Source organism: Mustela lutreola, chromosome 10 (genome assembly GCF_030435805.1).
Source record: "Mustela lutreola isolate mMusLut2 chromosome 10, mMusLut2.pri, whole genome shotgun sequence".
Taxonomy (NCBI): Eukaryota; Metazoa; Chordata; class Mammalia; order Carnivora; family Mustelidae; genus Mustela; species Mustela lutreola.
Window position 1 is genome coordinate 16,603,538 of NC_081299.1, and position 14,270 is coordinate 16,617,807.

General features: G+C 41.7%; 1 protein-coding gene across 2 annotated transcripts in view; it reads left to right on the forward strand.

Annotated features, from left to right (window-relative positions):
* Positions 1–14,270, forward strand: part of KDM1A (lysine demethylase 1A) — a 60,507-nt gene that overhangs the window by 36,538 nt on the left and 9,699 nt on the right. For both annotated transcript variants that reach the window (XM_059135453.1, XM_059135454.1), the window contains 6 exons: positions 327–421; positions 10,427–10,569; positions 10,937–11,027; positions 12,237–12,371; positions 13,122–13,195; positions 14,093–14,204. In XM_059135453.1, coding sequence (XP_058991436.1) covers positions 327–421; positions 10,427–10,569; positions 10,937–11,027; positions 12,237–12,371; positions 13,122–13,195; positions 14,093–14,204 — 650 coding nt within the window. The remainder of the gene's footprint in view (positions 1–326; positions 422–10,426; positions 10,570–10,936; positions 11,028–12,236; positions 12,372–13,121; positions 13,196–14,092; positions 14,205–14,270) is intronic.

Here is a 14,270-nt window from a genome sequence, read left to right on the forward strand (position 1 = left end):
GACCCCGAGATCATGACCTGAGCCTAAGGCAGCGGCTCAACCCACTGAGCCACCCAGGCGCCCCTCTTTGAGTATTTTAAATTTTGAGTAAAAATATTTTTGCTTTGGGGGTTGGGAGAAGGGGGGTGGGGTTATGGACATTGGGGAGGGTATGTGCTTTGGTGAGTGCTGTGAAGTGTGTAAACCTGGCGATTCACAGACCTGTACCCCTGGGGATAAAAATATATGTTTATAAAAAATAAAAAATTAAAAAAATATATTTTTGCTTTGATGTGTTCTCTTTTCATAGATATGTTGAATTTAATAGTTTTGAGTTTTTTTTTTAGGAGGGAATCCCATGGCTGTGGTCAGCAAACAAGTAAATATGGAATTGGCCAAGATCAAGCAAAAATGCCCACTTTATGAAGCCAATGGACAAGCTGTAAGTTGAGGACAAACAGAACTTTTCAAAATTTCTTTGGTTCAGTTGAAACAGCAATTTAGGGGGAAAATGTGGATGAATATATACACATATCAGTAAGAACTGAGGGTAGAAATTATGTGAAGAGATTATTATTGCATATATACAAATTTAACTCCTGTTTAGGCATTTATCTTTAGACACTTAATGAAGGCTATCTAGACAGTTGATTTTTTTTTTTTTTTTTTTTAAATATTTGGCTGCGGCCGCCTACTCGAAGAGACCTGTGGAATTGACACCTGATTCTTCATTTCTTTGTATTGTGCTTCCCATCCTGTGCTTTAGCTCTGTGTGCTCTTTATGACTTCAGTTTTGTGTGTGTAGGTTCAAGATTTTGATGAGCTAATAGCCAGATGATAATACTGAACCCAGATGTTTAGGTAGATGAAAGTATTTGTTGACCAGAGGCAGAGAAGTTTCCCACACTTAGTAGGCAGTAGCATGGCAGTGATGTTTGCTGTGGGAGAGTAAGTTTAGCAACAGCTATGTTGAGAGGCTTAGACTATGCAAGTCAGTCCTAATTTTGGGGGGTTGGGTGCAATTCAAAAGGTCATATTCAGAATTTTACCAACCTCCCCCTATCAGGAATGAGCAAGTTGACCATTCTCAGGATATAAACATATTACCATCTTTGTATTTTGAGGAAGGGAAGATTCAAGATGCATATGACAGTTTAGCTATTATTGCTAAAGGTGGTAAGATCCCAGCTCTTGAATTTAGTCTGCTATGTCCGATGGACATCCTCACTAAAGCCCTTAGACTTTGTGGGGTTCATACCAGAGGAGGACAGACTTAAGGGAATGCTTTGGCTCTTATCCTCCCCGTTCTGGATTCAAATTCCTCCCAGGTCTTGCTTTGGGGGTGAGACATCCTTCTGTCAGAGTAAACAAAATAGAATGAACAAGAGAAAAAGGAAGAAGTAGAGCTTAACTCAACAATTCAATAAAATTTTGTTACTCTGCAAAGATCTGTAAAGGCTATAGAGATGAATAAGACAGTCCCTGCCATAGGAGACCCCCAGTCTAGTGGGACTTATACATAGATAATTTTTTCCCAACTTTTTATTATGGAAATTTTTAAATCTATACAAAAGTAGAAAGAATAGTGTAATAATGGACTTTGATTTATTCTAGTCTTGTTGCATCTATTCAGTCCCTTTGAGGTGTTTTTGGTCTGGAGTATTTTAAAGCAAATCACAGTCAACCAGCAGGTATTTATTAAATATGTGCTAAAATATAGGCATTGTTCTCAGCAATAACTATGTATTCCCTGCTCTCAAGGGTCTTAAATTCTAGTGACTCTAGATATCTTATGAACCCAAGAAGGTCAGGAATTACGGGATCATTAAATTCTGTGGTACACCCCCTACCCTAAAAAAACACATCCCAACCAGAAACCTACTACTCATCCATATACCAGAACACAAGGCAGATTTGCTAAGGGTTAGATAAAAGGATAAATTGCATTGGAAGAACCAGTGGGGCCAGGGAGAGAGAAAGAGTCAAGGTCTCTGAAAGTGGGAGGGGCAAGAGCACGGAGAGATTTGGAGGGCAAGAGCATTTGTGAAGGTGGCCTAAGACTTAATGTGGTTGTGGAGGAAGGTTTCAGACTTGAGAGAAGTCTGTGAAGGAGGGTGGGGTCAGAGTGGCGGGACTGAGATGCAGACTGCTGTGGAGGGCGAAGGATGTTGCTCACTGGGCTGACGTGTAGGCTGGGACCTCAGAGGGTTGAGAGCAAGAGAAGTAACGTGACCAGATGGGTGTTACAGGTAGGCAGGCGGAACTGTATAGAACTGCACTGGAGCAAGGCCTCTGAAGTGGGTATTATGGTAGTCCAAGGCCTCTGAAGTGGGTATTACGGTAGTCCAAGGCCTCTGAAATGGGTATTACGGTAGTCCTCAAGAAGTAACGGAATCTAAGCCAAAGGATATCACTGATCATTGAGACACTGTCTTTTTCTTCAGACTTTCCTGAATATAGAACAGGTTTATTTAGTCTAACAGTAAAAAGTTCTTTTCTAATAGAAATATCCAGAGGAATTGTCTCTTCCTTTCTTGGTATTAGAGGAACTTTAACACATTTTAAAAACGTTCGTTTCTAAATAATATACCAGTAATCTCAAGTGTAGCCCGCAACCAGCTGCTAATTCATGAACTAACTGCTGGTTACCAGTACGGGATGAGATAAATACATAGTTTGTGCCAGAATGTAAAATTAACTACATCATCAATCACGGCTAGTTCAAATGATGACTTGGGGAAGTGGGGATGCATAGCAAGACTTGAGTAAAAGAAGTGATGCTCCAGTTACTATCTGGCATAAGCTCCTCTCACCAGGACCAGCCCTTTGAGTAGCACTGTAGGAAACCTCTGTTGAGGTGGTGTGCGGTTTTCAGCATTTTATATACGCAGGAGTATTTTTCCAGGTGAAATTTGCAGTTGTCCCTCAACTCTGATCTTTACAAGAGGAGGTCTCTAAGTCAGTTTGTTTGTATTTGGTGCCATAGCCAAGTGGTGAGGATGATTCTTCAAGCACTCTCAAATTTAGGAGAAGATTTGTCACAGCTTTGAGTTCTGTTTACCTTAAGTTAATCAAACAGAAGAAGTCATGTTAATGTTTCTATAGTCTAGTTCAGAGTAGAAATGGACAACTCTTAACCAGTAGATTGGCTTTTGGCTTATAGGACAAGAACTAAAAGCTTACCGTTCCATTAATTTTGTTTATAATTACAAATATGTTTCTTCACTTTGGAAACCTGAGGACTAAGTATGTAGGTTAGTTACTTCATTCTCTGATTTCGCAGGGGAAGCATCTAAAGCTCAGACAGGGTCACTCCAGTCAGTAATTTGTAGAGCCTGGAATACATTGCCTGCTAGCCCAGATCGGGTTCCCTGACAGACACACGTTTTTTTTTTGTTTTTTTGTTTTTTTAAATTAATTTATTTTTTTTTTAAGATTTTATTTATTAATTTGACAGAGAGAAATCACAAGTAGACAGAGAGGCAGCCAGAGAGAGAGAGAGAGAGGGAAGCAGGCTCCCCGCTGAGCAGAGAGCCCGATGCGGGACTCGATCCCAGGACCCTGAGATCATGACCTGAGCCGAAGGCAGCGGCTTAACCCACTGAGCCACCCAGGCGCCCCCAGACACACGTTTTATTGTGCTTTGCTTTATTGCATTTTGCAGAAATTGGTCCCTGCCTTTTTATACAAATGAAAGATCTGTGGCAGCCCTGCATAGAGCCAAGTTTCTCAGCACCATTTTTCCAACAGTATTTGCTCACTTAGAGTCTCTGTGTCACATTTTGGTAATTCTCACAATATTTCAGATTTTTTCATTATTACTTATTATGGTAATACGTCATCAGTGATTCAACTTACTGAGAGCTTGGCTGATAGCATTTTTTACTTTACTTCAGGCATGTACATTGTTTTTTAGACATAGTACTGTTGCACACTTAGACTACAGTACAGTGTAAACATAACTTCTATATGCACCGGAAAACCAGAAAATCCATTTGACTGACTTTATTACGGTGTTCTGGAACCAGACTGCAGTATCTCTGAGATGTGCCGGCCCTTGTGCTACATATCTGGCGACATTTCAGAGAAGATGGGGACTGGAGTCAGTGCATTCAATCCTGCTGCCTGTGTGACTTCATCAGCTGAGTCGTTCTCCAAGAGCTTTCTTTTCATAGTTACTCTAAGGAGGCAACAAGCCCGGCCCCCCGCCCTGTCCCCACAGAGTGGACATTCACTCAGTCATTGATTTTTCTTTAATCAACTGTTGAATGAAATGGGATTGTCTTCCTCCATTCTTCGTGCACGGCCTCGGTGCAAAAGAGGGTGATTCGATGGTTCTGTTGTTAGTACACAGAAATCAGTTCCCTCATCTTGCACAAAGTCAGCAGTTAAACCAGAGTGACAAATACCATTTGTAATACTGTCTTTAGGACCTGTCACCAAACCTAGTCATTTGGCTGGTACACACACAAAAATTGCACAGCAAGTGATTTTTGTTCTGTTACCTTGTTATTGTTTTAAACACAATCAAAAGAATCCCTGGATGAGTTCCCTTCCTTATTCTCCAGCCCTGCGCTGGCAGGTAGAATGTTGAGCTTCTGTGTTTGTTTTTGACAGAAGGTGCTTTTATGGCTCCAGATGACTAGAACAAGGGCTTTCTTATTTGGTTCTAATATAGGATGTCCCTATAAATAGAGGTTATCTTCTAAACCTGTAAAAGCAGAGCTAACACAGCAGCTGCCCTCAGACTGACCTGCTGGAGTTATACTCTGAACTCTGCAGTGATCAGCTTTAACTGGAAATGGAGATAGTTGGGAAATAGGGTAATTCATATTTCAGGACTATTTTGGGAGTCATCAGTGAGGAGGCTGAAAAATGGATTGGCGGGGAGATGGGGTAAGTGTTGTCAGCGTATCTCCTAGACAGCTAGTAACTCAGGGGCTTTAAATTCTAGTTTTGTTTTGGCTTTTTTGAGTAATGAAACAGCATCTTAATCAAATTACTTCAGTCCTGTAGTATTTTGCATTATAAAATCTCTGGTCTCCATTGAGGGGAGGGAGTTGGGTTTTTTGTTTTTTTGGGTTTTTTTGTAGTCTTTGTTTTGTTTTTTTACCACATGAGGCACAAAGGCTCAGTAACAACTTGGAGAAAACAGATCCTGATTTTCTTCTTGGGAATAGCTCATCTGTTATGAGGAAGAAAGAACACTTGAAAGGTAAAGAGTGCCTTTCAAGTAATCGGCCTTTTACGAAGGCTGTTAATGGGTACACTCCATACCTACCTCAGTTCAGCAGGTTGTCATTTGCACTCATATGGAGTGACTCTTAGGTTAGTTACACTTTTGACACAGGCCTGCTGGCCCTTTCCGTTTTCCTATTCTTTTGTGGAAACAGTTTTGGTGGGTTTTTTTTGTTTTTTTTTTTTTTGTTGTTGTTGTTTTTAAGATTTTATTTATTTGAGTGCGAGTGTATGAGCTGTGGAGGGGGAGGGAGAGGGAGAAGCAGACGCCCCGCTGAATAGGGACCCCCCCTCCTGCCGATGTGAGGCTTCATCCCAGGACCCTGAGATTATGACCTGAACCAAAGGCAGAAGCTTAACCTACTGAGCCACCCAGGCACCCCGAGTTTTGGTATTTTAAAGGTTGTTTTTCTCTACCTTTTAAAATCTTCCAATCCCTGCTTTTTATCAATGTAAAAATACTGTGACTTCTGTGTTCCTAAAGTTGCAAAATAGTACTTTACTTTCAAATATAATTATAATGCTGACTTTGCTTTTCTAAACTTTACTAATTTATTCATTCATAAGAATTTACAGAGCACCTCTGCTGTGCGCTAGAAACTGCTAGAGTGAACTCCTTGGACATGCGTATGCTGTCTCCACTCAGCATAGTTACTGCTTTAGAGAACTCTGTTATTTATATCCCCTAAAAGATTCTAATGAAATGAGAAAGTGGGGGTGGACAACTGTCTCCATTTATGAAGTCACAATGAATTTTATTTGGATTAAGGATATACCTGTTGTCCTTTTTCTGCCTTTAAGGATAATCGCCTATCTCATTTCCTTTATTTGAGAATCTGAATCAGAGACTTCCGATGTAAATTTTTCTTCCAGGTTTTACCAAAGGAACTAAATTTTTTTTTTTTTTAATTTTACTTTTTTATTTGACAGACAGAGATAGAAAGCACACAAGCAGGGGGAGTGGCAGGCAGATGACGTGAGCTGAAGGCAGACGCTTAACAACTGAGCTACCCAGGCACCCCCCAAAGGAACTAATCTTAATCTTTCGTTTTATCATAATTCTAGAAGTGCATGGGAGGGGGAGAGATAGATTTATTGTAGCTTCTGTTGGCCAGATTTGGCCATTACAGCTGTTTTTCATTGCATAACTCTTCCTGAGGCTTTCTCTGGCTAAATTTCCAGCCTTTGGGTGCCCGGAACCTAGCTGCACCTAACTCCCTTTTGCTGTGCTGCTGGAGAGCTTATGCACACTGGAAGCAAGAGAAATGGACAGGGTTTTGAAGACTTAAAGGGTTTGTGATGATAGAATGTAACCAGAGGTAGAACTGAGGAGAGCTGTCCTTCCTCTGAGATGACTTCCTGTAGGATTAGGACCCTGTCCAGAAAATCACTTGGCTCTCCCTAAATTTATTCTGCGTGGGCTACATACCCAGGCTGCTGTTCCCCGCCCATGCTCAGGGATGCTCCATGTCCTCTCTACAGGACCAGAGCACTTAGCATTGTACCTGTTTAGAGCAGTGGGACATGCCAGATTCTTAGTTTGAAGCAACTGTTCGGAGTCTTTCATAGAGAAATAAATGGCTTTGAAAAGTCATAATCAAAATTTGTTTCAAAAAAGGTCTGTTTCAGTGATATCCTTTTTGTGAGTCTTTGCTAGAGAACAACATTAAAGATACTTTCCCTTCTTAGTTGGCTGTTCTGTTCTCAGGACGCCATAGAAACCCAGCTGCCAGAAGACTTGCTGGTTAGCCCCGGTAGTCGTTTGCTGAATTCCTTTCTCAGGATGCCGTTTGAGAAGCTAGCATAGAATAGTCAGGTAAAAGTGAAAATTATTGCGGCTTGTGTTTAAAGATTGCCAATATTTCGGCTCCTTTCCGTAATTATTTATGGAACTAACAGTTGAGGAGTTCTCACCAAGGGGAGGGCAGTGACCTGAAACAGGTACTTAAGAAGTGCGCAGGGGCTAGTCAGTTGCTAAACTTGTTTTTACTGTGTGAGTAAGTCAAATAGAGCATACCTGGCTAGCTTAATTTTAGAAACAGATTCTAGATTTAAAAATACCAAAAATATATTTTGGTTTTTTCCCCAGTGTTGGTTTCCTAACGGACAACTATTTGCTATTTTCCAAATATTTTCATTTCAAAGTGGGATTATGAAGTTAATGGGATTAAAATCCAGGTTTGAAAGCTACCCCTGGGCTCTTTGGCAGCAGTTCTAAAATCTGCTTACCTAGGTGGAAAATGGGTGTGGCCTCAGTACTCTTCTCTCGTGTTCTGGAGAGTGGAGTCTCCAGTCAGAGCAGGGGACCCAGTCAGCCGGCCAGAGACGCAGCCTGCCGTCCTGGTGTCTGTCAGATGAGCAGTCATCTTTTTGTTTGTTTTTGTTGTTGTTCCTGTTACTGTTCTGTGTTTTTCCTTTTCTCTTGAGTTTTGCTTTGTTCCTCACTGCTTTCCAACACCATCTCCCTTTACCACCCTCACACCCCACCCCGCAAACTGCCTTTCTTTTGCCCATTTCTGTGCCTTGACTTTCCCATTTCGGTTTCTATACAGTTTGTTCTTGTTTCTCTGGTGGTTGCAGCTTCCGAGCTAACAGAATGCTTGTGTCATGCTGTGTGTTTAAAGCCTTGATTTTACTGCTGTCATACGAAACTAAATTTGACGTGGCTGTTGGGCTGTTATTTACAGTTTATTTCTCTCTCTGCTGCACTGGTTAAAAGGACACTGTCAAGGTATTTTTTTTATAATTTTTCAAATCATTTTCTTCACTGTTTACAATAACCCATTAAAAGCTTGAAACTTAGATCTTTCCCTTCCAAAGATCCTCTCCATCATACATTCACACTGGTTTGTTGTTGTAGAGTTGCGCCTATATGTTGGGCTGTGCCATTTGAGTTTTTGTCATTGAAAGCGCATGTAAAAAGGTTTTTTGTGGGGTGGGGCGTGGGTGGACTAAAGGGGAAAGTGTTACGAATCAAGTGGGCTGTTCAGCAAACAGAGGGAAGAAACAAACGGTCAAATTTGGTCCCTCTAACCTTGACAGTGTCCCTTTAAATGTTTCTCTTCCACACACCCTGGACCCCAGTTACTGAGCCTGAGCGCTGCGTACTTTTTCAGTATGAACTTCCCTATGTGACTGTCACCCTAGCTACAAAGATTAAAGCTTGTCTGAAGCAAGTCATCCGGTTGACACTGGGAGAGCTTTAATCTGTATCATTTGCACACTGTATATTGGCACATTCTGCCCTATTGCAGAGGCACATGTGATCTGGTCCCTCTTGCTTCTGTAGCATCATCCTCTTGCTAGGCTTTTTTGAAGCCACACATAGAAATATCACTATTTATACTCCAGGAAAAGCAGTCATGCACACTGCATCTGGGATCAGTTCAGATCTCATAACTGTATAGCTCTCACGTTAAAAATGCAATTGTTTCCTTTTTAAAAGAAACACCAAATTTGGAGTTTCTGGAACCATCTTTGGTAACATCATTGCAGGAATCACACTGAGCAAAATTTCAGCATTGCTGTGAGCTGCTCTGCATATGACCCATCACATCAGTGAGGAAAAGCAGCTGACAAGAAAGTAAATGAAATTCCTGACAGAAGGGTCTCTTCCATCAGCTGTGATAGCTGTGTAATCAGCACAATTAGGGATGTCACCAGGACCTCCTTCCTTTGGCCATGGAGCTGAATGGGTAGGTCAGATGTGTTTGATCCACCAAGTCTCAGGTACCACTCGTATAGAAAGTGCACCAAGTATCCCAAGACCGATTCTCTGCCTTATTTCTCAACCAGAAGATTCTGAGGGATTTGTATTTCTTAGGCCAAGGGGGATTCTCTAATTCATAAAGATTTCCTAATCGCTCCCATCTTTGGCCTTTTAGAATTTGATGCTTTAGAATGGGATTCTGTTTGGGTCAGTTATGGTGTCGTATTTACAGTTCCAAAAGAGAGTTGCAGTTCTTTTCCCTTTCTTTTTTGGGTGCAGATTATACTTCTTGCCATATTCTTTTGCCACACCATGGCTCATCATGTAGAGATACTCATGTGACCCCTCAGTGAAGGGGCAGAGACTAGGTCCTTAAAAGTTGTCTGTTTAATTGCAAAGGGCAAAAACACAGGCATTTCAAAGGAGAGGTAGAATCTTACTGTGGTGATCTCATCCACAAGTTACCCCTGATTGTAAAACATCACTCCTCCTTGGCCTTAGTGTTTATTAGAATGTTCTTTAATGCTGTCTTCTTATTACCAATTTTGGGTTGGCTGTAAAGTGAAATTCCATATTTTGAATCCCATTTCCCAGTTGATGCCCAGTTTATTCTAGCAAGAGATGCTTGCTTTAGACATACTTGCTTTGGATTTGCCTTTTCCTTCTTGCTACTGCTGTGAATTCGGCAATAAAATTGCAGATGCAGTTTCCTTTAGGACTGAATTAAACAATAGCAGAGGGATTTGTGTCAACCAGCTGATGGTATCAACAAGCAGGGGCACAGCAGGGACTAGGAATGTGATCTTGCAGCTTGATGATCTGCTTTGCAGTCTGCTCTCTTCCTGCACAGTAATGAGCCAGACCTGGTACCTCAGTCACGCATAGTCTCAGCACTTCGGACATTCAGCTCTGAACTTAATTGGTGCCATAAAACACACTGTTACTCTGCAGAAGCATGAAGGTGCTATTGTGTTCTTACTCATCGTCGTGAGTTTCACTTCTCTCTTCCTACTCCCACCCAAAATTCATCTTGAGGGAAAGGCAATACTTGGGCTTCTTATTTTTACATCCTGCCCTTTTTTCTGGAAGGTCCTCAGGTGTGTTGACATAGTTTTTGTTCCTTGAGACTTTTCCAGTGTGTCGTTTGCATGTCGGCCCAGCTTCTCTCAGTGCATGTCAGTGCCAGGACACCTTGTGCCCCATGCGATTTCAGTTAGCACTAGCTAGCACCAGTGTGAATCCTGTGGCCATTAATAGAGGTGGAGTGCCAGCTCGGAGGCCAAAATTGGGAGCATAGAAAATATCAGGACCAAACATTTCATACCTCATTCAATGGAGTTGACCACTTCATAGAAAAGAAAGTTGGCATCATTGTCCTCAAAGGTTCCCCCTTTGAGGTGCATATTTTGACCTTTGAAACTGTGGAGCATTTGTGTTTTCATGGATGATTATGTTCAGTCTTATTATAAGGACCAACTCTGCTATACTTCGGATTTTCAGGTTCCTAAAGAAAAAGATGAAATGGTAGAGCAAGAGTTTAACCGGTTGCTAGAAGCTACATCTTACCTTAGTCATCAGCTAGACTTCAATGTCCTCAATAATAAGCCTGTGTCCCTTGGCCAGGCACTGGAAGTCGTCATTCAGTAAGTATTTTGATACTGCTTATTGTATAGTGAATTCTACTTAGAGATTTGCTGTTTATGCTTTGATGTTTTCAGCAAGCCTTATTTGAGCTAGTTTTCACATATTTTTATGTGAATTAATGAACTCTCGAAGTTAAACCATTTTTTAAAATGATCCTTAAGACCCCTCTCAGTTCTAAAATTCACAGCTTTTATGGCATTGAACTATATAGCCAAGAAAATAATTTGCCACCTGCCATCTTTCTCATTCCAAAGTATTAGAAATTTCAATGGGCTTTGATGTCCTTGAATGTTTTTGATGCGTTCCTGTCTTGGGCTGCAAAGCTGGCTGTGTGCCCAGGTCGTATTTATTGTCTCCCAATTTTAGGTTACAAGAAAAGCATGTCAAAGATGAACAAATTGAGCATTGGAAGAAGATAGTGAAGACTCAAGAGGAGTTGAAAGAACTTCTTAATAAGGTGAGGTTTTATATTTTCTTCATAGCTGAAGATGTATTAGTGCAGGTTGGGGGGGCTTGAGAAATTTTCCAGTTTTGTTTTTTTCCCTCTGCGGGGAGAGAAGGTCCATGCAGCTGGGACTCATTATTCTTTAAAAAAAGAAAAAAAAAAGTGACTAATAAAAGACATGGTTTTATTTGTCCGTCTTTCAGTATGGTATTATTGGCAAGTTGTTGCCAGGGGAAGTAGATCTTTCCTGTGTCAGGTTCCCTTTGGCAAAGCTAGCCCAGTGCCCTCTGCTGGCTTCTGTGATGAGAGGCAGATCAGCCGTGCCGGGGTCGAATTCCCACTGAGGAGGACGACGAGTCTGCATCCGGGACCATAATTCATTGCCATAATTACTTCGCTTGAGGTGCCAGTTATGGGGATAGTCCTCAGTGGTGTGTCTGCTCAGGGCTCTCCTTCCCACCACTTCGCAGAGGCCTGGTTCCAGACTGGGAAACCACTTGGTTCTCTCCTGATACTGCCAGCTGCGAATGTAGTGTCAGCTTAGGGAGAAAACATGAAGTGGGACGGCCCTTGCGGGGAGCTTTTTAATGCAAAATCTGGGTGCATCTTGTGACCACACTCTTGCCTCACTCTCTCACTGGGCTTTGTTTCTTCCTCCTGTCCAGTGAGAAGAGGTCTGTGCCCACCTTCTTCATGGACTGTGTGTGGCACGTGTGAATTGAGCAGAGGCTGGAGGACAGCCAGCTGGCAGGATAGCTGTGGGGCCCAGTACTGCCAGAAAGCTGAGGGGCTAACATTAGGAATGGCTCTGGAAGGTTCTGTGTGGTGGTATAGCCTTTACATTATTTAGAAAACAAATCATGACCATTTGTTCCCCAAAACAATAAGTTTAAGTGGTGCTTTGTCCTGGAATTTGATATACACACACACATATACATACACATTTTTAAATTAATGGAACACTCCTGGTTCTCTGTTTGTTTTAGAAGGCAGAGATGATCTTACTTCTCTGATAATGTTGTGATTCCTGTGTGTTGAACTGTATAGGATTTTTTTCCTATTCTAAAATGTCATGACGTAGAAGAGGTACTGAGGAGTTTCAAGGACCTCGCGTTGTATCCTGTTTAGGTATACTAGCAGTTTAGGGGGAACCGACACATGTGATTTGGAGATGGCTTACATCACTATCTGAAATGGTAAATATGTCTTTTTCCCTCTTAGATGGTAAATTTGAAAGAGAAAATTAAAGAACTCCATCAGCAATACAAAGAAGCATCTGAGGTCAAGCCACCCAGAGATATCACTGCCGAGTTCTTAGTGAAAAGCAAACACAGAGATCTGACTGCTCTGTGCAAGGTAGGGTATTCATATTTGCCTGGACGGTTTTCCTTGGAATCCTAAGAAAGAGTATAGATCTGGGAAGCTTTGGAAAAGGGAGAGCCACTGACCAATCACAGGTGCCTGTGGTAGGAAGAAGAGGATTTAATACACGGGAACCAAGGGGACTGAATGGGTTAGTGTGGTTTGAGATCTGCTTTTTCTGCAGAATTTCTCCTTGTTTTCACAGTCTTGTGCTTTAACTTACATCTCAGTGTAGCTCCCTGTCGTAGTTTGTCCCTGTCAGCTTAGAGTACTAACATAGACTGCAGTCATTTGATACTGGAACTCTCTGGTCGAAATCCCTTAGTATCTCTCAGCCGTGGGATCTTAGATTCCATAATCATCTCCTATGTGACACAGTGTTAATACTTTTCCTTTGTAAGAGATCTAAAATGCTTTATCCTGTGCTAGGGACATGGGAAATGCACAGGAAGTCGTAGTTGCTGGTCTTTTTCACTCTTTCTTTGTAGCGCACTAGTGAGCTAGTCTTCCTTTATCTCCTCCTCCTGCACGCCCTCTCCCTCCGCTGCGTCCTGCCTTCATTCCGGGCTCACATTGTAACTGGTCTCCAAGAACCACCATCCCTGAGCCCTGATCCAGCCTTAAGCCGAGGCACACCGCAGAGGTGACCTGGACAGGGAGGTGGTCCAGGCCTTACACTTTGAGGTATAAACAAGATTCGTCTCTGACCCATTAAGATCAACCCAGTTCTCTGAATTTTACCAGGAATATGACGAATTAGCTGAAACACAAGGAAAGCTAGAAGAAAAACTTCAAGAATTGGAAGCCAATCCCCCAAGGTGAGGAAAACACACAAATGTTCAGAAGGATAGCTTTTGCGGTTCTCTGTCATATTTAGAGGGAAAATTACAAAGCAGTGTGGGCTTTTATTTATGTCCAGTGAATGGATTGTGATTTTAATGGGTAGGAGTGTCCTATTTAAATACACTTGGTTTTGAAAAGATAACCTTTCTCCATAAGATACGGTATTTGAATAAAATATACCATCTTCCTGTGAGTGGAATAGAAGGTGGTATTGCTTTAAATCCCCCTAATTCTGAGGACTAGGAAAGTATTCTACTTTGTTTCTATTGGATTTTTGATAATGAGAACTTAAATGCTGATACTGTCTGTGCTCCATGGTGCATCTGCCCTCCAGTATTTCTACTCTGGAGCTGGGGATGCTACCCACTCTTGCTTTAAAAAAAATTTTTTTTTTTTGCTTTCTTTATAAAACAAATAAGCTTTTATAATGCCAGGTACTGATATGAAGAAGTTTTTTCTTTTTAAGATTTTTAATTATTTATTTGACAAAGTGAGTGAGAGAGCGAGTGAGCACAAGCAGGGGGAGAGGGAGAAGGAGAGGCAGACTCATTCCCAGGAACCTGGGATCAGGACAGAGCCGAAGGCAGATGCTTAATTGAGCCCCTCAGGTGCCTTGTCTCCACCACCGCCGCACCCCCCACGCAAATGAAGCCTGATAGTAATTTGCTTTAGGTAGTGTGCTTGGCACTGCTCTCAGCACCAGTAATAAAGGAGTTTATGAGACAGATAAGGTCCTACTTTTTGACTTGTATTTTCTTTGTATAAGGCACACAGTACCAGGCTTAGGTTTCCTGTTACTGAGATGGTCTCCATCCGTCCGCTGAGGATAGTAGTCCTTTAGTGACCTGTGCCTCTCTGTTTTCATTTTGCAGTGACGTGTATCTCTCCTCAAGAGATAGACAAATACTTGATTGGCATTTTGCAAATCTTGAATTTGCTAATGCTACGCCTCTCTCTACACTCTCCCTTAAACACTGGGACCAGGTAAAATTCCTTTATCATTTATTTTGTTGCATGTGTCTTTGAGAGGGGTCTTAGGAGAAACTTAAT